Genomic DNA, 23831 nt, shown 5'->3' with positions numbered 1-23831 from the left:
TGTACTTAATATAATGTATACATAACATTATGTATTCAACATTTTATGTCAATCGTTGAATATTGGATTAACAACAATAACGTAAGCTATACTTACATTCAAAACGAGAGCATCACATTTCTTCTGCTCCAAAGACTCGACGAGTATAATGTCTGGCTGTTCGATTTTAATATTAACTGTCATCATTGATGGTCGTTCGGGTTGATCCAAAGCGGACGGTTGCGATGCCACGGATACTTTCTTTTTCTAAAGAATTAAGCATTAATTTTAGGTCAGAACAATTTCTTAGAAAGAATATACACTACAAGATAAAGTTAAAAGTACCGTCTGAGAGTCCGCTTTCTCACTCGACTTAATGACTTTTACGTCTTCTTTTGATTTCGTTGTAGCACCGTCATCGGCTAGGCCGGTCGTCATGAATTCTGCTATTTTATTTAGGAAATCCATTGCCAAAATCAAGTTAAAACTGAATATTCTCATGTCAACTGTAAACAACACAAATTTTTTTAACGTTTAGTAAAGATACGAAGAAAATTAAATTGCTCTATCTTGTTTAAAAAATATATAAACTGGTACATAATAAAACTAAATTAATTACTCACTGAAAGTATCAGAATTTTTCATTGTGTATGTTATGTCAATCATGCTTCGTATCTTATCGTGGGCCTCCATTATATTTTCCGAAACATCACTTTCATCTTTTATTTCTTGTTTCTCACGGCGTCGTTCCAAATACCTACGTAAAAATACATACAATCATATCATCTTTTTTAACATATTTTCACTCATGAGCATCAATAAAATTATTTTAAGTAAGTAGATAAAAAAAAATCCGTCCATCGGGTGTTATCATTAGAATCAAAACACAGATTTACCTATAACTATAATAAATTTTGACTGCGACCTTAACGCGTAACGATCATTTATTTTTGTCAATCAGCGTGTGACGAGTGTGCGAGTGACATTCAGAAAGCCTTTATGAGTTGCGAACCCTTTACCGGCTTCAAATATACCTGGTGATCTTAGCGCCCCGAGCTGGTCTCGTGTCGTCAAGCGTACAGTCGACCAGCAGCACGGAGGTATGCAGCGAGCTGTCTGAGAACATGCGGCCTTTAACTGATAGCAGCGCCATACAGAACCGAGCTAGTTCCACGTCCTTTACGAACTGGGATTCTTCCGCCTGGAATGGTGAATGGAAATTATTTTATTGTAACACATTACATAATGTGAAATTCGCGCGATTGGGAATACAATACATATTCCTACATATAAAATTTAAACTGCCCGCGTCTTCAAAACGACACTGACACATATCTTCTTGCCATGAAGAAACAAAAAAAAATACACTCACACAAAACATTTCATTATAAAAAAAAATGTACTTGAATATGATACTTACACTAATCGTGTTCATGAGATCAATAACAAAACTGTCCATAGTGAACGAGAACTTTATAGTTGTGCGAGGTTTCTTAGTTTCCTTTTGTATCACAACCGCCGTAGTTGATTTCGTGGTCACTTTGCTTGTTTGGCTTTTAACGGTAGGCTTAGAAGTCACTCTCGGTACATTTTGCTGTGGTTTCACTTCTTCAGCTTTAATTTGTCCTTCTTGAAGGTTTTGGTTGAGTATTTTCATGATACTTTTGTAGTCACTGTGACCAACTGTGATCTAAAAATAAAGTTCACAACACAATATACACATATTATCAATAATTGGAAATTATGAATTGATATGCACACTTATCATTATAGTGGCAATTTTATAAACTGTGGTCGTAGTACTTATCATTTGAATACTACGCCCACAGTTTATAAAATTGCCAGCACATACCGCGATAGTGTTCATCCGTCCAGACACATCTAAGTCGGGCAGCGGCTCGTACCAAGCAGACAGGCTTCTCTTCACCAACAGCTTGAAACTGGTCGGGCGGAGCAGCTTGCGCTCATGCGCTATACTCGACTCGCCCAGCACACAGCACGACACCTTCAGCTCCTCCAGCTCGAGGGTTAGCTCGTCCACTGTCACTTTGCTGCTCACGTCCTGTACACAATATTAACATGTCATTGACATGTTACAAATACATACTTTAAAGGATCATATTAAAATTGGAACGTATTTAACATGAAAACCGTGCTTTATGCAGATTATGATTTTGTGTTTAGTTAACCTCAAATATTTTTGACAGTGTGTTTAACAGCCTTTCTCAATTTGTTTCAAACAGAGATAATTTTCTGACTAACACTACATTTCTGAAACTTTTAAATTAAATAAATTAAATTTGTACAGACAGTAAATCAGTCCAAAAATACTACTAACCGCAACAGGCAGATCGACGAACTTATTGTTGATCGTCATCCGTCCAAAGTCGAGTAGCATCGCGTTCATGCTGACCGAGTTCTCCGGCACCACAATGATTGGAGCAGCTAAACGAACTCGTAGTAGGAGTTTGGTCGAGTTCTGATACGCGGTGTGCACGTTGGCACGCGCAGCCTCCGCCGCTTGGGACGACGCTTCTATGATCGCCTCTTGCGCCGCTTGGAAGTTGTTTAGGAATTCCTGTGTGTTTGGGAACGCTTGTCTAAATATCTGTTTTTCTAGCGCACCAAATATGAGGATAAGTTCAAGAAGGAATGAATATTAAAAAAAAAAACAGAATTAATATGCATTTATTTTTCAATAAATAAATAACTATATTATATATTTTAATTTAAAGTTCCTCGCCTCCAACGAACCTTAATTTTATGTAGATTACATAAATAAATACTAAATTCCATCAATAATATTCATTAAATTCACTTACCAGCATAGAAGTGACGAACCAGTTAAGGAAGACGATTCTCAAACAATTGATCTGAGCATCTATAGACATGTTGACGTCGCTCACGGTCGGGAACTGTTCCAAGTTGTACATCACTATTTGTACATTCATTACGTCACCGCCTAGAACTTTCAAAATCTATAACAATAAAAAAGTTTCATAAGATTATGGAATAATATATTTATGCTCTGTCCTATTGCTCTCCTCAAACTAACTTCCTTCCGTACGTCTGGTTGTCTGGAAGAAATCGCTATTTAGCGATAAGACCGCCATTTGTTTTATTTATAATTAGATTAAGTTCCTAGTTAAGTTATTTCAGAGCAATAAACTATGAATAAATAATGACAATATGTAACTTCTAACTTAGGTAACTTATATCTATCTTAATATCCAAATCGTAAAAGAAAAACAATTTTCAGAATGAATTCTAGGTATATGATAATAGCGCAGCCCCTGAAAAACGTCATAAGTTTTTAGTAACAAATTCACAAGAAATAAAATGATAAATACCTCTTTATGAACAGTACTAGGGTTCAAATCCTCCACTTTAATGTTAGCAATAGCACAGTCCACTTGGGTATAGGACGGTTTGAGCACCAAGCCCGCAGTGGCTCCCTGTAGCTTCACTATGGACAGTGGCCGCACATCTGTCGCGAATTGGATCTCTACTGCCCCGATCTTAACGTTCACTTTCAGTTGTATGCTCTCCACTTGCTTCCGGTGAGACGGTCTTGATGCACTCGCTTGTAAATCTGCAATAAGTAAAACTTGTAGCAACAAATAGCAGAAAAAGACTATTTTATTTTTCGAATCACTATTTTTTTTTTTTTTTTTTTGTTTAAAGAAATTATTCAATATAATGATAACAATGTAGCTTACCTTTTGATTTAGTCAGAGAAAATTCCTCATCTTCCATTATAGTTTCGAGAGGGCCAGCATTAGCATATCTATCCACGGAACTTTGTATGGCGTTGAGACGTGTCTGTAAGAATAAATATCGTGTGAAAATAACCGCTAACACTTAAAAAATTTAAGCATACCTGTATTACACACGACACTTTACCTGATAGTTATTGACAATGACTAAAATTTCCTGCAATCCTTGCAGATGAAGCAATAAGGTAAGGGTAGTAAAGTCCAACTCGATTAATTGTTCCACAGAACCGTAATGGCTTCTAAATTCTGGACATTTCTTGTCAACCTATAAAAAATACATTTTTTCCGTGAAAAGAACAAGTAAATTAATAAAAAGTTGTCCAAGTAAGTCTCCAGAAATCACTTACATTACTATAAGTGACAGCAAATAAGTATTGGTCTTCAAGCTTAGTCTGATCTTCATTTACGAGAGGTGTCTCTATCATGTTAATAGTGCTGTGTCCAACTCTATGGTGTTGCATGTTAACAGATCCCAGACGAACCGTGGCTTCTAATGTGAATGTCTTCTGCGTTGCTTTTAGTTCCAGAAGGTTTAGCGAAAACACTAAGAATTTGTCGTAACCTTGAGACGGATCCATCGTTTTACGGTTCACGCTTAGAGTTAATTCTGCAAATAATTGTTAAATAACATGGTAATATGGTAATCATGTGCATAATTGAAAGTAAAATCTAATAAGGTGGTATTAAGAACTTTTTGGAAAGGTTATTTCTCAAAGGAGGACTCCTCTTAACAGACAATAATTACCATTCATTATGAAGAATGCCTCAAGCTCAGTGAGTTGTACAGTTTGCTCCTCATTCTTTCGTTGCTTAGACCGCGCTGTATCTCTCCTTAATTTCTCGGCAGGGTCCAAATACCTTAACAGTGAAAGGCTCGATGCTTTCGAGTCACTTGCCTAAAAATAATACACATCTATAATTATCAACGAAATGGAAATATGGAATCCTGTATGGATTTTTTGACATTACATCCGACTACAATTCAATTAAGAACACCGTTACATTAAGTTCAAAATAAACTATTTAGTTACAGTACGCAGCAATACTTCTTATGTACGAATGACAAAATATAACATAATCTAAGTTACAGATGCAGAAACTATAGGAAACCCATAACTTCTTTCAGTTTTGTATTTATTTTTTGTACTATTTTTAACTAAATTACGCTCCACTTGAATCCAACTCAGCTAATAATTGTACTTCAGACTTCTCTTTTTTTTTAATTAATCAACAAGAACTTGACTTCTATCATTTTTACCTTTAACTAAATTTATTAATGTTTTGAAATACACTTGTTTTATCTAATCTACAGTGTAATTAGTCACATCTACTGTAATTACGCCATTTATTACGCCGGTTCCTTCTTGACCTAGAGGTTGGCTTTCAATAACGCGCCCAGTTACTGTGTATGCGAATTTGTAGCAAAATATCTTCAATTAAAATAAATTATATTTAAATAAGTCCACTCATTAAATAATATAAATAAATCAAGAAAGGTATTTTACCTTCAGTTGAGTTGTTTCTTCAGAACGTGGTAATGGCATGCTCACCAAAATTTCACACAATGTTAGTAACCTAGAAAAAAATAAATCATTTAAATACATTCGAAAACTTTCACAAATACATCTCTACTTTTTATAGAATTAAGTATCATACCTATCTTCTGAAACGCTTACAGCAATTTTCTGCAACTCTCCACGTATTTTAATCTTTGGCATTCTAGGATCATCAGTTATGAGGCATTTGTCTATTTGTATTACTAAATTGGTGGGTTGCAATAAGTGCAACGGTGTGGAAATATTCGAAACAATCGCAGAATGCCAATCTTCATTGGGTGCTGCAATTACAATCTGAAACATAAATATATTTCCATGTTAATTCAAATAAGTTTACAAATCCTATGCAAAGGTTGCCTGGCAGAAATCGCTTATAGCCGATAAAACCGCCTTTTCAAAATGATAAATGTTTCACTCTTTATTACTTCTTTTCTGTATTATTTTCTGTGTGTTAAATATGTTGTGTGTGGTGTGGTGTTGTGTAGTATAGTGTTGTGTTGTGTTGTGTTGATTTGTGTAGTGCTGTGTTGCGTTGCGTTGCATTGCACCCATATTCAGTGCTATGTTGTTTTGTGTTGTGTTTATTTGTGTAGTGTTGAGTTGTGTTGTGTTGTGTTGCGTTGCGTTACATTGCACCCATATCCAGTGCCACCGACCTGCATCTGCGTGAGCCTGAGCGCCATCTTGTCGTAGCTGTGTCGTGCGATCTCGAGCAGCAGCGCGTCGTCCGCGAGCCCCTGCCGGTGCAGCTGCCGCACGTCCAGCTGCTGCGAGCGCGGCTCCGACTTCACGCTGATCGCACCCAGCTTGATCACCACGCACGATTCCGTTCTGTTATGCCAACATCCATTGATTTATATCTTTCCGGCCACGGCTTCGTCCGCGTTGTCAAAGAATATTTCTATCGCATTTAGAAATGAAATGAAATGATTTATTTTGCAAGAAATGTGGAAGATTTACAAATGTTACATGTCATTTTTCAGCACAAATACCCAATTTAAAATGTATCTAATATCACTCTCTCTCTACTTACCTACTCACTATCTCCAGACATAAATTAATTACAACATCTACAGACATAAAATCACTCCGTCGCGACGTGCGTCAGGTCAGAAAGAAATATTTACCACAATTTACCAGGGGTAATCTTTAAAAAAAAAAATGTTATTAAAATACGCAAAAAGGCGGAAAAAAGCACCTACCCTTTGTATTTTCCAGACTGAGGAACAATGATGTAGGAAGAGGCGATATCTATGTCCAAATCTATAAACGTGTGATGGTGGACAGCATACTGCATACCCAGAGCCGACTTCTCTTTCAAATCAGACAATTTATTCTCAGCAGCTGCTTGCAATCTGTAGAAGAGTATTTATAAGTTTATTTGAAAAAAACTATGTATATATTTTAATTTAATCGTACAAAACACAGATCTATACTTACGTTGTTAAAGCAGTAGATTCGGTGGGTGGTTTGAACACATTGACTATTTCTATGACAGTTTGTGCGTCGTATATCATTTGCAACGGGCGCGCTTGCACTTTTACGCGCTGATCACAAGTGCCATCTAAAATATTAAAACAAATTAATTTGTTACAAAACCAACCAGTTTTATATTGTACATAAATCCATCTTTTACACGAATAAAATTTGTGTATTATATTTTTGTGGACTTACCTAGTGGGTTAGTTTCAAACAGAACATTCAAAAGATTAACATCTTTAGAAACTTCTTTTGAAGTGACCAATTTCGGTTCAAATTCGTCTTGACGTACACCAGTTACAGTAAATTCTTTCATTTGAACATCAACTCTGTAAAAAATTGTATATGATATATTATTTTTTTTTTAAATCTCAGTGTCTGTCGAGTAAGCTACAGGGGGAGAGAGGTGGAGAAGGAAAACTCCATAGTGGACATTTTTTTGATGTCGGACTCCCACTGTATCTGTAGTCTAACGATTAACTCAACTGTTTTCCTTCGGTGTTTCCACTTTGACACAAGCGGAAGTGTTCTGTTAGTGTATATGTACCTGAGAGCATTGGCACTGGGCCGCTGCTGCAGGTCCACCTCCACGTGCTCCACACACGCGCGCAGCACCTCCACGTCGTGCCGCACGGCCAGCTGCAGCCGGTCCAAGCGGAAGTGTTCTGTTAGTGTATATGTACCTGAGAGCATTGGCACTGGGCCGCTGCTGCAGGTCCACCTCCACGTGCTCCACACACGCGCGCAGCACCTCCACGTCGTGCCGCACGGCCAGCTGCAGCCGGTCCAAGCGGAAGTGTTCTGTTAGTGTATATGTACCTGAGAGCATTGGCACTGGGCCGCTGCTGCAGGTCCACCTCCACGTGCTCCACACACGCGCGCAGCACCTCCACGTCGTGCCGCACGGCCAGCTGCAGCCGGTCCAAGCGGAAGTGTTCTGTTAGTGTATATGTACCTGAGAGCATTGGCACTGGGCCGCTGCTGCAGGTCCACCTCCACGTGCTCCACACACGCGCGCAGCACCTCCACGTCGTGCCGCACGGCCAGCTGCAGCCGGTCCAAGCGGAAGTGTTCTGTTAGTGTATATGTACCTGAGAGCATTGGCACTGGGTCGCTGCTGCAGGTCCACCTCCACGTGCTCCACACACGCGCGCAGCACCTCCACGTCGTGCCGCACGGCCAGCTGCAGCCGGTCCAAGCGGAAGTGTTCTGTTAGTGTATATGTACCTGAGAGCATTGGCACTGGGTCGCTGCTGCAGGTCCACCTCCACGTGCTCCACACACGCGCGCAGCACCTCCACGTCGTGCCGCACGGCCAGCTGCAGCCGGTCCAAGCAGAAGCTGCCCTCCACAGCCACGTATTCGATGGGCAAGTGCAACGGAGCCGTGTTCTCCTGGTAGTCGATCGCGCGGAATAGTTTCTCCTTCTCCTCGCCCGTCATCGCCTTCTCGAATTGCTTCACTGTAGGGTAAGCAAGTGATAACATATTTGAAAATATATTTTGTACTTATTTTATGAAAACTGAAGATTTCGTTCAGTTGCTTGATTGAAAAAAAGCTCTTAAAAATTTCGAATTGAAATTTTACTCATGTGTTGAATACATCTTATTATATTGGGGATTCATTAAGATGAATCCCCAATATAAGCGAAAAAGATGAAGGAGAGAAGAAATCATGCTTTGATCAGAGCAGATCATGAATGAAAAATAGTTAGGGTCTTTAATTTTATGACATAGATAAATATGGTCTCGGTCTTCTCGTGATATGTTAATTTGTTACTGATTGGTAGTAAAACCTACTGATAGCAACTCCTTCTGATAATTCCTCATCCTTAGAACTCGCTCCGGACCACCAGCCACTGAACCAACCGCGAGATTTTTTTGCTTCTGCTTCCAATTTGCCTAATCTTTCCACCTGAAATTACAAAAAGAAGTTATGCAATAAGCAACCAATTACAAAATACAATAAATACTAGGTCCCGACCTATAGGTATTTACTACATTATATTATAAAATAAATAAACATACACACCTCTAACTCAATCTGTTGCCTGATTACAACCAAATTGAATAGATCCAATGATTTCTCAGCTTTATCCAACACACATTGGTACTCATTTGCCACTTTTCCCTTACTAGTGAGCTTGCACTGGTAAGCATTAGCATAGTCTTTACAAAGCTGTCGGTGGGACAACATGTGGTTCCAATCCCAATTCCTACGACGTCTCTTTACTTCTTCTTCCAAAATGCACTTGTATGCAAAATGCCACCATTCTTTATAGTGACCTTTGTAAGTTTTTGCGTCGGGGCGATATTTTCTGGAATAATGTTTTTTTTTTTTAAATTAACATTTAATTTGATTTGATTTTCGTAAACAGATAAATTTAATTGAATTTTAAAGATAGAACAATAAGGCGATGACGCCATTTTTTTCACGTATTGATGAGACAATTACAGCAATTAAATAATTCATAAATTAGAATTAAGATATTCATGTTCTCAAATTTGATACTAACAAAAAAACAATAAGAATACTATAGCATATTAAAATATTAAAATTAGCTAAAAACTTATAACAATTGAGGTATAATTAATTGTACATAATTACATGATTCACATTGTGAGAAAAAATTTACACAAACATCCTAAAATTATTAAAGATCAACAAACATAAAAAATATATTAGGTACATTAGTTTGTTATAAGAACATGATTATATTTGATTACCGCTATTATTTGTACACAACTTAATATTAGGGATTATGAGAATCAACCTTGAACCAACAAAAATATGAATATAATGCTAATGCTATGAAAACTTTGTATATTATATCATAAATTTAAACCTGTATGGTGCTCCTTTGCTCATCCGATCCATGGAGTCTGCTAACAGCATCATATCTTGGTACTGTGCTTTATTAAGATTAACAGCAAGCTGTTCCATATGTAAACTAAGGATTACTTTAGGAATACTAAATTTAGGCGTATCTCCTTCAGGCTTCGGATTGAGTTTTAATTTTGCCGTCGCATTTATAGGACCGAGTGCTGAAAATTTCAATTTTGTCTATGAATGTATAATTTACTATATTGGCAATAAAACAAAGCATTTGTATTTCAGAAGATAAAATATAGTAGTTAATGATTATTTATAAAGTTATTATCCATTACATACTAGTAATGGCATCAATAATAATCATTCGAAAGGTTAAGTTGTTCATTTTGATTGCTTTTGCATGCAATTACAAAGACATATGTAGTTAATTTGTGTTACTCATACCATAATTATAATTTTCAGGCTGAACTACTTTAGTTGCAATTTCTTTTTGTAAACGGTTCTTAATCTCATCTGGGCTGGTTTTAGAATACAGTTCTGTTGCTGGATTCCAATAAATAGCTAATCCTTCCAAGCTCAAAATCTGTAGAAATCCATCACATATAAATAGTTATAAAGTTAACCTCAGATTGTTATTTTCATACACAGCAAAAGACAAAAAAATTAAATTAAAAAACGAAAGAAATGTTACTCACTTTAAAGATTTTAGTGACAGCCTCTTGTATTACAGTCTGTTTCCAGTTTTCATCAGTTGTGTGCACAGATAAATTGTGGAGTGTTATACCAAAGGAAAAAGGTGCTTTAGGATTAGTTATACTATCTTCGTAACGAATATGAATGTCAGTAATTTTGAGTTGGACATTTTTTATTATTTGAGTCACCAATTTCTCAACAAATGTTTCATCCAATTTAATTTCATCTGAAACATGTTATTTATTCAGTAAAACTATAAAAAATAGATAAAAACAATATGAAGTCATAGTGAGATATTAGTCTTAAATTTGAAGAAACACCCCTTAACAAATCAATGTAAAGTTTACAAACCTTTTTCAGCTTCTCTCTTTTTGGCCTCCTCAACCCTTGCAAGCTCTGCTTGTTTGGCTTGTAGAGCCATTTTTTCTTCTTTTTCCGCATCATATTTTACTTCAGCACTAGGATTAACAATGAGAAAGAGTCTTTCTATTGTTGCTTCTACTGAAGCGCCATATAAATTTTTCCATGGTATCTTGAGCACTAACTTTCCTGTGAAAGGTATTTCAATTTGGATAGCATCTTATAAATTTCTTAAAACCTTATAAAATTCTCATGTGCCTTTTCTAAAATTCTCATTATTTATATTGGTAGGTCTGTCTACCAGTATCAGTGTGTACCAATAATATTCATAAAACAATTTATTTTTATTATAAATTATGTATGTGTGTGATAATATAGTACATTATACTATCAGACACAAAAAAAAAATTAAAATTGATGTTGATCAATAAAATTAACAAAAAAGCCTTATTCTATTTACCAACATTTTTGAGAAAGTAGTTGATGCTAAATTAAGACTGATTATTACTTCATAAGTATAATAAATTATATTATTATCAGCATGTAATGTATACACTTGAAAATTGATAATATGTTGTGTGCATTTCTTATCTTTTTCATACTTTATGGCAGACCACTAGTTGGTATAATATATCAAAAATAATTTGATACTGCTCGGGATTTCATAATAATATCACTAACATCATTTAGTTTTCAAATTAATATGTATTTACTAAAGCTACATAATAAAAATTGAGAAACTATTAATTAATATACAAATCATGTATATTTAGAAACTACCAGTGATAATATGCAGTGAAATCTAATAATACCATCACATAAACAGGTCAATCGCTGCTGACCTTCAAATTGAGTTAGTGTGAGTCACACACACAATAAAAACAATTCTTGATTTGAGGCTATGATGTCACTGTCTGAACTCCATAGCCTTTAGGCCCAGTTACCTACATCGCATGTTAAATGTGATAATGTAATCTAATTAAAATTCAATAGTGTTCTGTTTATGGTTGCTAACAATCCATTTTTTCACCTCTACATATTTTTGTGAACAATTTTGACAACAAATAAATAATTCATAATAATACTTTATACATAAAATGAGTTCCGCCTTTGAATTAAAATGTGGTTTAACATACAGTGTACATACACCATGTAAAGTGGTAGTATAACAAGTAACCTATGAAAATATTAGTGAAACTCACATTGCAAAATTTACATTTCTACAAAGCAAACGCCAATATTGTATAGTTACATAATATATAATTATGTATAATAAAAATATAGAATGTGGATTTCCAAAAAGAATATCTCTGTATTTAAGTATTTAGGAGGATTACTTTAATTTTGAATTTGTAATGATTTTTTTTTTCATACATTTTCAGAAACAAATTTCAACTTGATGTTATAAAATAATAATAATAGCACAATAATAGATATATTATATTTGACATTGTTTTTCAAAGCTGTTCAAATAATTGAATAAAAAATTGAAAATTGTGCTCTTAGCAATTAGCATAGACTCATTTTTTGTCATTCAACTTATAGCGTGTCATAATGGCAAGTATGAACCTAATCATGTAAATTTTTAGTTTTCATCATCAAAAAAAATAAGATGTAGGTAGCACATAACATAATATCGCATTGCTATAAGAACAATATCTATATTACCTATCTAAAAGATAAAAAACACGCAATGACTGTAACAATCATTAATTTCAATCAAGAATAGAATAGTAATTAAATCAATACGAATAGAAGAGTAGTTTTCTGAACCTATTCCTATCAAAATCAGGTACTCAGGTACCTATTGCATATACCAAATTTCTTTGAAACTGGTTTTGAAGTTTACCCTTTCCTAAATGTTTTTAGTAGAATTAAAAATAAAATTACGCAAAATATGTTGTATTAATTATCACAACAGCAATGCTAACATTCAAATACTTAATTCTTCTTACCTAAGTGACCATATACTGTTTGTACTGGAATATTGAGTTCTTCAAGAGCATTTTGTTTAAGTATCAAATTTTCCAATACAACGTCGCCTGTAATAATAAAGGTGCAGTAAATAAATATCAACCTTGTAGGCAAGTACCTAGTTTATTTCGTATGACATCATACTGTGCATGACAAAAACACTTACCACCCCATATTCCTAATTTTAACTGTGATCTATTTAGATTTTCAACGTAGTCCCCAAGGAACCGGTTTAAAACATCCACTACAATAGATTCGAAAACCATTGCGATGTTTTGTATAATTACAAAATATTATTTAGTTATTTAAGTCATAGTCAGAAAATCGCACCACGCGTTTCCAATGATAATTGCTAGCATGGGAAAAGAATATTTGAGAATTTCAATACACGTAAATTACACAATACGGGACCTTTTTAATAATACGCAAATAATTAAATTTGAAATTGAACTCAATTTCCCGGAGCAATTTCAGACAAGTGACAAGTAGTGACAACTAAAGTCTGAAACTGACATAGTGACATTTGCGTTCTTTTTTTTTTTGAAAATGACAAAAACAGATTAAATATATAAAGATGCCAAGTATAGACTTTAGAAAATAATAAAGGAACAATATCATAAACTAAGTAATTACCTAAGATCATTAAGTAATGGATAACACTCACAGGCGCTTCCCCTTTCGCCGAGGTATAAGATTAAGATTATTCGAATCGAAAAATCTTATGCTTTCATAAAAACTACTTGCGTAATCGATTACAAACACTCTGCGTATTCGTAAAACATCGAAAGGACGTCTGCGAGTGCTCCGCTAAAAATTCCGTTTTGTGCTGTCAAGTCTTGCAGAAACAAGTCAAACACATCAAATATTTAAAAAGATGGAACAATCTTTCATTTGTAAGTATTTTTTAATTTTTTTTTTACGTAAATATTTATTTAAATGCAATTTCTAATAATCGTCGATGTATCGTTTAGCGATATGAACAAGACAAATAATCGAGTCATGTTTACTCGATCATTGATGCGGCCCCACGAGACTGTCATGGAAAGAAAATATACAAATTTAATCTTTATGAACTATGAGATAAAGTTGAATTTAAAACGCGATAATGAACCGCATTATTTGCGCCGTATATATATATATAGGGGGCGCCGTATAAATCTCGCCCAGGGCACTGGTAGGTCTAAAAGCGGCACTGTGCGCATCTTGACATTATTTCACAAAATAGAATAGAAAAATTGTGACAGTTGCCGTGTGGTGTGATAACACTGTGGTAAACACCTCCGCGATAAGTTGCGATAGTATAATCGCGAGCTTCTCGCATGACATTTATTGCAGCAATAAATTGCAGGATATGTAAACGATATTGCAAGTAACTCATGCAAGACTTCCGCGTGACTTCCGCGAGTTTACTTGCAGGTGGAAACACGGCCTTAGTCTTAACCTTAATCTGTGGTCGTAACCTTTGACATTTAAAATTTAATTCGATTTCCGTCAAAGATGACAGTTGTGAGTTGACGTTAATTTTAATTTTTAAACACATTGTAATACGCACGTGTGTTGTGAAGAAAATAGTGTTATAAAATTAGAAAATTATCTGGGCATTTCCATTTTCAAACTCGAAACTAAACTCTGATTTTTTTGGGTATTGATAATATGATATAAGACTACATAAAGCATGCCTGATATGAAATATATTTTAGTTACTGGAGGTGTTATTAGTGGCGTGGGAAAAGGTGTCATAGCCAGTTCTTTTGGCACAATTTTAAAGAGTTGTGGTATAAATGTAACATCAATAAAGATCGACCCATATATCAACATTGACGCTGGTACATTTTCCCCGTATGAACATGGTATGTAGATCTATCTCTAATTGATTCTTACCTATACGTATATTATGCGCATGGTTATCAAGTCTGCTGCATAATGCATTGCTATTTTTATTTCTACAGGCGAAGTTTACGTTCTTGATGACGGTGGTGAAGTTGACCTTGATCTTGGGAATTATGAACGATTCTTGGATATAACATTACATCGCGACAATAATATAACAACAGGTAAAATTTACCAGCAAGTAATTGAACGTGAACGTCGAGGTGACTATCTCGGGAAAACTGTGCAAGGTATGAATAAATTATCTAATAAAAATGTTACCTATTGAATCCTAAAAACTGCCTAATTACCCTAGTGTTTGTAACAGTTATTATCTTTATCAACAAAAGAGAAATATTAAAAATCTATTCTGACATTCTTTAGTTATAAGTAGTGTATTTTATTCATCTTATTCTTGATTCTTAGACACATACATCTATACTATTATTATAAAGCTGAAGAGTTTGATTGTCTGTTTGAAAGCGCTAATCTCAGGAACTACTGGTCTGATTTGAAAAAAAATTTCTCGGTGTTAGATAGCTCATTAATCGAGGATGGTTAAAGGCTATATCATCATACTAAGACCAACAGGAGAGGAGCTATGCGGGTGAAACTGCGAAGCACAGCTAGTAGATATATAAAATTTATCTTATTTACATAACTTTGTATAATTTTTTTTAGTCATCCCTCACATCACTGATGCTGTACAGAAATGGGTTGAAGAAGTAGCTCGAATACCAGTTACACCAGATAACACTCCACCAAGAGTATGTATAGTGGAATTGGGTGGAACTGTCGGAGATATAGAAGGAATGTCCTTTGTGGAGGCCTTCAGGCAGTTCCAGTTCAGAGTGAAGAGAGAAAACTTTTGCTGTGCTCATGTATCCCTAGTACCAATGGTAAGAATTATGCAGTATTACTTTTTTCGTTCTTCAATATATCACACCTTCGGTAGAACAAGGGCATAATTGTCATAAATTGCCAAAATGACTTAAATATGCAGAAATGCTTTAAAAAGGCCCTTTCAACTGGAGGGACAAAGACATGCGTTTAATTCCTACAAAAAACAGCCAGATTGAAATAGTGGCGTTGTCATTTTGGCGCTATTTTGTTTCTCTCTTGGCGAGACAAAGTCTAATTGGTTAGTTGTGCCATCGGCGGGGACTGAGCTAGCTGTCACTTGGAGCGCTAACGTCGTTTATGTAAATATGCCCTATAATGTTTTTGATTTCTGGAACGACAAGGCCATATCTGTCACACTTATGCCTAGTTTACGATTTAAAAATTGGGAGGACAAAATCGTTCAGACAATTGTGCCCTTGTCTGTCCAAAATTTGTTATACTCCATGGTCTTAAAAGTAACATTTTATTCCGATAATTGCTGTAGAGAGCAAAAAAACAAGTTAGTTTTTTAGAAATTTAAACGATAGGACTGCCAATCAAAATACAACAAACATACCCTCACACCCACAAATCTATCCTCAAAAACTTTCGAGTTTACATAATATATAATAATATTAGTAAGATATTTATTCGTAAATAATTATTTTTCTTTTTCAAATTTGTTTTTGGAATGTATTATTTTGCTGTGAACACATTGCCTATAAAATCGATCATACATAAATTAGGGGACCCAGCATAAAGCCGATGCCGTCCATTCTGGAATGTAAAACGTGCAAAAAAAGCTGGCCCAATATCAATATGCACTCCGGCAGAATACATAAGCCTTATAAAAAATGCCACGAAAAAGGAGGAATTATTTAATGTCAAGGAATTGAATTATGATTCTTTCTTGTTCTGTTATCTTAATATAATATTATTCCAATTTTTAAAGCGATTCCAAAGAATTTTGCTAGGAAACATAATAGTTTCAGATTGTTGAAGATGTGTAATTGCTGATTAGTAAGTTTTGATCTCTATTTTTGTGATAAAGTACTGCGGCTTTCTAAAGTGTTTAAGAAAATAAAACATTTATACAAAAAAACACGTTATTATCATTCCAAAATTATTAACTTAAAGCTTTAGATATGCCCATATTTACAAATTAATTTTCTTGTTGGTGGAACAAGGGCACAAATGTACACCTACTTAAGAAAAAAATATTATAAAAAAAAAACTAGCAGTTTTTAATATTTGTATCAATACACCTAAAAGAATATAGTATATAGTTTATGTCATACAAAGCAGAACAACCATAAAAAAATTATTATCATAGCTAGACCACATTAAGTACTACAAATATCTTAAAATGGCTCTCCTGTAAAATTGCAAAAACTGTAATTGTGCCCTTGTTCTACCGAAGGTGCGATATGTAATTATAAAACTGTGAAAAAGAGTGTTAAAATGTAAAAAAGAGTGATAAAAATTGTCAGTTTTTTCATTTGTATTCATAAGTAAATATTTAGAACAAAATAAAATATTTTGGATAATAAGATGACTATAACAGCCGGGTACTGAATTGAGAATTGATTTAATTAAGGTCATGTCAGATACAAGGAAATATTTAAGAATGTTTTGAGATGTTCTTAATTTCTTATCATCAAATACTTAATTCTTAAAACAGCTGTGAGACTACTTAAATAATAATAATGAGAGGTTGAATAAATATGGGTATCATTTAAGCTATCACCAATTTAATTAGTTTTGTGTTTCTTAAATAATAGGGTTTGTCCTCAAAATAGTAGATCTGTCACCAAAATATAGATACCAAACAATGCAAAATCAGTTCCACAATAAATCACCTAAAATCCTGAGATATAAGGTCTAGTACCAAATAAATGTTTTTGTATGTATAATAATAGGTGTGTCCTAATAAGTATTCAAGCAAACTAATTTAAAGACATCACCAATAAATCATATTATGTTACTAGAAAATTGCATTAAGTTCAAATAAAAAATTAGGGTTGTCATCATCGTTTCAACCAAAAGATTTTGCTACTTAACTAGACTCCCAAGGTTCTAAATTTCCACTGGTAGTATAAATTATATTTAAATAAAAATTTTAACAGAGTAGTTAATAAAAGAAAGTCAAAATAATCAATATTTATTGTTTAAAATAATTACCACTGAACAATCAGCGCTGGTTTAAAATAGCTGGCTTATGGCCATTAGAATAGTAGATAAAACACTTAATTAAAGTTAAAATAATCAATATTTAGTCTCCGCCCCTTTGATCATTTTTTCATTAAAATTATAAATCGATGTATTAAATTGGTAACTAATACTATTAATTTAATATCTGAACGAAATAAAATGTTACTACTGTAGTCTGTATTGGTGACAAAATATCAAATAAAAAGGAGGCGCAGTCAGGGATCGATAATCGATTTATTTGGTGACAAATCTACCATTCTGAGCACAGAGCTATTATTTAAGTAACAAAACTGTTATAATAAGTACGAAGTTTATATTCATGTAATGCAATATAATTTTATTGGTTATCAATCTCTTATTTTACACATATTATATTAACATTAATTTGATAATTCATACCTGGGAACAATTTTTGTTTATCTGAGAACGAAAATATTTCGTTGTGATAGATCTATTTTTTAGGTGATACAACTTGATGACAAATATAAATTTTGGTGATAGAAAATATAGTTCCCAATAATAATATAAGCACAAATTTAAATAAATCTAACATATTATGTATTTTAATACAGCCATCATACAATATTGTATATTTTTCATAAAGTTAGCAAAACAAATTTTTACAATTAATACAAAAAAGTTGAAGTTTTAAAATACTTTTATTTTAGCCGAAAGCAACAGGGGAACCAAAAACAAAACCTACCCAGTCATCAGTAAGAGAATTACGTGGCCTGGGCTTATCACCAGACTTAATTCTCTGTCGTTCAGAGAAGCCAATAAATCACAATATTAAAGAGAAGATTTCTAACTTCTGTCATGTCGCACCAGAACAGGTAATTCATAATCTGTTTAAAAAAATTGTTAAATTATTTTCAAGTATTACAATGTAAATATTATTTATTGTTACAGGTTATATGTGTCCATGACTTGACCTCTGTTTATCATGTTCCATTATTAATGGAGGCTCAAGGTGTTGTACAATATTTGAATGAGAGACTTCAATTGAATATATCTATGCCTCGTCCAGGAAGGTTAGTTTAATTTTTAATTATTTATAAAAAAATGGTAGAAAACTAGTATTTACTTGAATTAAGTTATTTATTACTTTCACAGTTTTATGAAAAAATGGCGCAACCTTGCAAAACGCGTTGAAAATCTTAGAAGAGAAGTAAATATTTCTCTTGTCGGAAAATACACCAAGTTAGAAGACAGTTATGCTAGTGTCACTAAAGCATTACAACATGCGTGCATTGCCGCTGGTTGTAAGCTTAATTTGACTTACATTGAAGCAGTTAATTTGGAGAAACAGAGTAAAGTTACAGACCCAGTAGGTTACCATAAAGCTTGGCAGGATCTTTGTAAGAGTGAGTGAGTATTATTTGCCAATGTTACCATTTTTGGAGAGCCTTGGAATATTATGAATTTGCAATAGTGTGAGTTTAGGAAATATACATAAATATTTATCATATCTTATGTTTAGAATTTTAATATATATTACTAATCTTTTGTCATTTTTTCAGTGGTGTCATAGTGCCTGGTGGTTTTGGACAAAGGGGTATGGAAGGAAAAATAGAAGCCTGCAATTGGTGTCGGGAAACACAAAAGCCAATGCTTGGTATTTGTTTAGGATTACAAGCAGCTGTTATAGAATTTGCTAGAAATGTATTAGGTTTGACTGGAGCAAACAGTACTGAAGTTGACCCAAATTGTGAGGATAAACTGGTCATTGATATGCCTGAACACCATCCTGGAAATCTTGGCGGTACAATGAGGTTGGGTAAAAGGAAAACTTACCTTCAACCTAGTGTAGTAGGTGAGATATATTCATTCTTATAAATGAACATAAGAGGAAATAGTATTTCAATTTTTAATTGTAATTATAACTTAGTTAAATATTTTTTACCAATTACCATACTTACTTAACTGTATCTATTTGTAGCATCATTATACAAAAAGGAAATGATAGAAGAACGTCATAGGCACCGTTATGAAGTTAACCCAGAATATATTGAAAGACTTGAAGCAGCTGGCTTAAGATTTATTGGAAAAGACGAAACAAATACTCGTATGGAGGTGGCAATTGTGGAAAGCCATCCCTACTATGTAACTGTACAATTTCACCCTGAGTACCTTTCCAGGCCCCTGTCACCTAGTCCACCATTCTTAGGGTAAGAGAGCATTAAATAAAATGGCATTTAACTGTTACAAATTACAACATTTGTATCAATTTTTCATTATAATTTTATATCTGTATTTCATAGTGATGTTTTAATTTAAGGCTTATATTGGCTGCTACTGGAAAATTGAAGCAATATTTGTCAAAGGGATGCAGATTCAGCCCTAGAAGCCAATCTGATGTGAGCTCAGGTAGGTTCTTAGATGTGCATGTAGGCATACATCCTAAGTATAATGAGTCAAGTACAAATTTATGTATTTCAATCAAGTCTGACGTTATAGTTAAGAAAGAAATGAGAGTTATTGATCATAAATAACTTACGAGATAGTTTCACATATATTATGCTAAATCAATTTCAACATCTATTACAACTAGGGATTGCAATCCGGAAAAACGGATCCGGTAATCCGCCGGATCCGGCATCATTTAATGGTTACCGGATCCGGTACCAATATACCGGATCCGAAGACCGGATCCGGTGCTAGCAGTTTGTGCGAAAATAATATAGCTGTTGCATGAGTACTTTAACTGCGTTGTGCGTAGTATTCATGCGTGCGAGTCGTTCGTCGCCGATCGTCGTCGTCGTTGATCTATCTGTGAAAGCGAAATCTATAAAGAATGAGCTACTCGTTACGTCGTAAAATTATTACTAGTTACCTACAGTACTTAATTGTTTTCTTGTTGTCTATTTGTCTTAACATTGGTTAGGAAACAAGTAGATAACTGCATTAAAAACAACCGACTTCAAACTTGCACTTGCAACATTTACAAATACAGACAAAAATGCTCATAAAATAAAAACTACTGTGCCTATCCGAATAAAATTTTTATGGGACCAATTCGACACCATCTCGCATCGAACAAAAAAAGAATCACGTAAATCGGTTCAGAAACCTCGGAGTAATCGGTGTACATACATAAAAAAAAAACATACCGGCCGAATTGATAACCTCCTCCTTTTTTTTGAAGTCGGTTAATAAAGTCAATTTTATATATTTGTGATTTATTTTTTATAAACTACCTACATATAAGTGCAGTGATTGATTGATTAATTCACTTATTTTTTATAAAAAGCGAAAATCATCTTGATTTAATCAATCCGGTCGGATCCGGCCGGATTGATGGGAATCCGGTCGTATCCGGCCGGACTGAAAATGACGCCGGATTGCAATCCCTAATTACAACCTAACATTGAGTACTGAGCCAAATACATTGGTACTTATATATGCAGAGAACAAGGGATGAATGCATCAAAACATATTCCATATGCCTCGGAGTGGCGAGTGCAAAAGCAATTTAAGTTATTACTTTTTAACGAAAATTGATGAATAAAGTATATTTAGTAGATATCGTTCGGAAACCAATGGTTTTGAACGAAAAATAAGATGATGATAAATAAATTAGTGTCTATTAAGGTTATTTCGGGAATGGTTAACGATTTTCATAAAGTTTTGTATACAGGGTTCTTTAGGTGATATCCATCGCATCCATTAAATAAAAGATCAGTTATGCAAGTACTAGGTCTTTAATAGAATAAAACTCAATTTTTAATTCATGCTTTCCAGATGAAGGAGATCTTGATGAAGATGTGTCACTAGCTTCCCTTAATATCACTAGTAAAAATGGTGATGTTGCTCCTGAAACAAATGGAATACATTAAATTTGTCTTTTTAGCCTATAAGTGAATTACGTATATTTTAAGAGTAAAAATTTATTTGTTAAATTTTGTTTTTATCTGTTTTATAATTATTTTTATTTTATTGTATGTATTATTTGCAACTCTTAACAATTTCTTAATTAAGTAAAACAGTTTTTTTTAATCTATAAACTATAACTAGTGTAACTGTTATTTTATGTGATAAAAAAGGTACTAACGGCCTTATTCATAAAAATAGAAGGATACCTACCTATAGAAGGATTCAACCACATTTTAATTCCAGTAAAGCTTATATATTCGCTATAGTTTATTATGTATCAAATTGTTTAAATAATTATTTTTTACATTCACACTATAGCAAGCCTTTAAATATTCTAAAACTTTTTATGAATAAGACTGTATTTGTTTATATACTTACCTATGTAGTATGTATATTGTATAAAATGTATGTGAACAAAAGTTGGGTTAGTTATTTTTTTATAATCTTTTATTAGTAGGATTTTCTCCAATACACAAAATAGCTACCTACCTATTCTACGAATCAGTACAATATTTAAAAATAATCGTAAGGTGTGAAGCTTGCCTAGTGAGAAAATTATAAAAATACTTTATAAAGTTTTATTCATTGCCTAAAAAGTAAGAGATTGTAATTTTTTTCAATTTACTTTAAGCCTATTGTCATTATCCGTGAAATGTGATAATATATATATATTTATTCTTTATACACTCAAAATTTTGGATTTCACAGTACAATTAAAACATACTTATATAAAAATTATATAAACTCAAGTCAGCTTAATCGCCTTTTGTCTATTTAATGGTTCGAAGAAATTAAATAAAATTTAAATATTAGATAATAATATAATTTTACTTATTCACTAGAATTCATATAACTAATTGAATCTCTGTTGTAATAAGCATAATAAGCAATTTGTTTATTCCCTTCACAAAAATTCATATTACTAAACAACCATACTTTTACTTACTCTTATGTATATTTTTTTATGTATGTAACTACATACCTACTGTATCATTAACCATATGAATTTGTTTTATGTATAATAATTATTATGGTTGGTTGTTAATACTGTCTTTGTGATTGTATGGCTATTTTGAATAAAAAAAATATTTTATGTCTGTTGTAAATTGTAATAAAAAAACTTTTAACAGTAAGATATATAATATATTGATATTATATAAAATATAGTATTTCATGTACCTATTTGCCAGTAATTATAGTAAACGCCATTGCATACTATGTAACCATTCCAGTTTATTGTATGTCAAATTAATTTTAAATAAAAAAAAAGATTAAACGTTTTTTTTTTATTTTTTATTAAATTATTATTTTAAAAGTGAAATTATTACTTCTAAAAAACTATGATGCATATTGTGGTCAGTTTCTTTCATGTCTAAAGGCATGCAACACACTTATTAAGCTACAGAGTAGTATAGCTTGAGTATTAGCAGTCAGCCAGCAACAGCCAACAGCCAAATAATGCAGCAGCAGGCAATATAAAATATTATGCTAAATCATAAGACTGTAACAATTATATTTTTGCTTCTAGTTGAAATAGAAAGTTCCAACATTGTCTTCAGAGGGCGTTTGCGCAAAGTTGGTCTCCTGCATAATTTTCTATACTACTACTTATAGCAGTAGTTTGTTCGTTTGGTGGTTTGAACGCGCTAATCTCAGGAATCATTTCAGTTTTAGTCCATTTATCGAGGAAGACTATAATATTAGACTATATTATTAAATATCAGCTGAGACCTCTTGTTTGTTTTATATTAATATAATAGCTGATATATATTACTTAATATAATGGCTGAGCCCAACAGAAGCGAAGCAATACGGGTAAAACCTCGAGGTACAGCTGACGTCTGTTAAGCTAGAAAGGTCAAGTCAGCAGAATCACTCGTATTATATCTCAAAATTTAGTGCTTATTTAGTGCTAATTTAGTGCTGATAACAGATATTTGGTGCTGTGATAGGAGGACTTAAAATGAGAAAACTGCTAACTTTTCATTAAGCTAGCAGTGTACCATTCGTGACCGCGCTATGACACGGTTGGAGCGAGGGGCACATCTGCTAATAATTTAGTGCTCAATTAGTGCTGCCTGTACAAGCAAACAGATATTTCAAAAAAAATTTATCAGTTTTTAATAATGAGAACACTGCTAACTTTTCATTAAGCTAGCAGTGCACCATTCGTGACCGCGGTATGATACGGTTGGAGCGAGGGGCACATCTGCTAATAATTTAGTGCTCAATTAGTGCTGCCTGTACAAGCAAACAGATTTTTCAAAAAAAATTTTTTTCAGATTTTTTAGTATACATAACTGCGAACATAACGATACGCATACGAGCAATCATACTAGCTGAAAGA

At 33.5% G+C, this 23831-nt stretch overlaps 2 protein-coding genes across 2 annotated transcripts in view; one reads left to right on the top strand and one right to left on the bottom strand.

Moving 5' to 3' along the window:
• The window catches only part of LOC123692973 (vacuolar protein sorting-associated protein 13), a 36247-nt gene extending 23110 nt beyond the window's left edge, over positions 1-13137 (bottom strand). The window contains exons 1-28 of the mRNA XM_045637831.1: positions 12816-13137; positions 12631-12717; positions 10667-10864; positions 10318-10541; positions 10067-10205; positions 9636-9834; positions 8822-9107; positions 8590-8704; positions 8018-8252; positions 6986-7119; positions 6752-6875; positions 6514-6666; positions 5968-6142; positions 5412-5605; positions 5261-5330; positions 4501-4651; positions 4103-4362; positions 3883-4020; positions 3699-3801; positions 3330-3571; positions 2802-2957; positions 2318-2557; positions 1832-2041; positions 1400-1669; positions 1014-1180; positions 603-736; positions 325-485; positions 97-246 (exon numbers count right to left, since the gene is read on the bottom strand). Coding sequence (XP_045493787.1) covers positions 97-246; positions 325-485; positions 603-736; positions 1014-1180; positions 1400-1669; positions 1832-2041; positions 2318-2557; positions 2802-2957; positions 3330-3571; positions 3699-3801; positions 3883-4020; positions 4103-4362; positions 4501-4651; positions 5261-5330; positions 5412-5605; positions 5968-6142; positions 6514-6666; positions 6752-6875; positions 6986-7119; positions 8018-8252; positions 8590-8704; positions 8822-9107; positions 9636-9834; positions 10067-10205; positions 10318-10541; positions 10667-10864; positions 12631-12717; positions 12816-12915 — 4815 coding nt within the window. The 5' untranslated portion in view covers positions 12916-13137. The remainder of the gene's footprint in view (positions 1-96; positions 247-324; positions 486-602; positions 737-1013; positions 1181-1399; positions 1670-1831; positions 2042-2317; positions 2558-2801; positions 2958-3329; positions 3572-3698; positions 3802-3882; positions 4021-4102; positions 4363-4500; positions 4652-5260; positions 5331-5411; positions 5606-5967; positions 6143-6513; positions 6667-6751; positions 6876-6985; positions 7120-8017; positions 8253-8589; positions 8705-8821; positions 9108-9635; positions 9835-10066; positions 10206-10317; positions 10542-10666; positions 10865-12630; positions 12718-12815) is intronic.
• A 1033-nt stretch (positions 13138-14170) lies between these two features.
• On the top strand, positions 14171-22766 carry LOC123693137 (CTP synthase). Its single transcript, XM_045638101.1, has 10 exons — positions 14171-14499; positions 14599-14769; positions 15200-15417; positions 18280-18444; positions 18521-18642; positions 18725-18979; positions 19132-19424; positions 19551-19779; positions 19890-19978; positions 21353-22766. The coding sequence occupies exons 1-10, from the start codon at positions 14325-14327 to the stop codon at positions 21445-21447; spliced, it is 1812 nt and encodes a 603-aa protein (XP_045494057.1). The 5' UTR covers positions 14171-14324; the 3' UTR covers positions 21448-22766.
• Positions 22767-23831: the final 1065 nt, after the last annotated feature.

Source organism: Colias croceus, chromosome 7 (assembly GCF_905220415.1).
Source record: "Colias croceus chromosome 7, ilColCroc2.1".
In the NCBI taxonomy this organism is placed as follows: domain Eukaryota; kingdom Metazoa; phylum Arthropoda; class Insecta; order Lepidoptera; family Pieridae; genus Colias; species Colias croceus.
Note: the sequence above shows the minus strand (reverse complement) of the source record. Positions and strands in the feature narration are given on the sequence as shown.

What these genes read in the sequence shown, in the direction of transcription:
- LOC123693137 (XM_045638101.1), top strand. Translation starts at nt 14,325, where the DNA reads ATGCCTGATATGAAATATATTTTAGTTACTGGAGGTGTTATTAGTGGC. An exon ending in TCTCGGGAAAACTGTGCAAG is followed by an intron (nt 14,770 to 15,199) that starts GTATGAATAAAT and finishes AATTTTTTTTAG; the next exon opens with TCATCCCTCACATCACTGAT. An exon ending in CCTTCAACCTAGTGTAGTAG is followed by an intron (nt 19,425 to 19,550) that starts GTGAGATATATT and finishes ATCTATTTGTAG; the next exon opens with CATCATTATACAAAAAGGAA.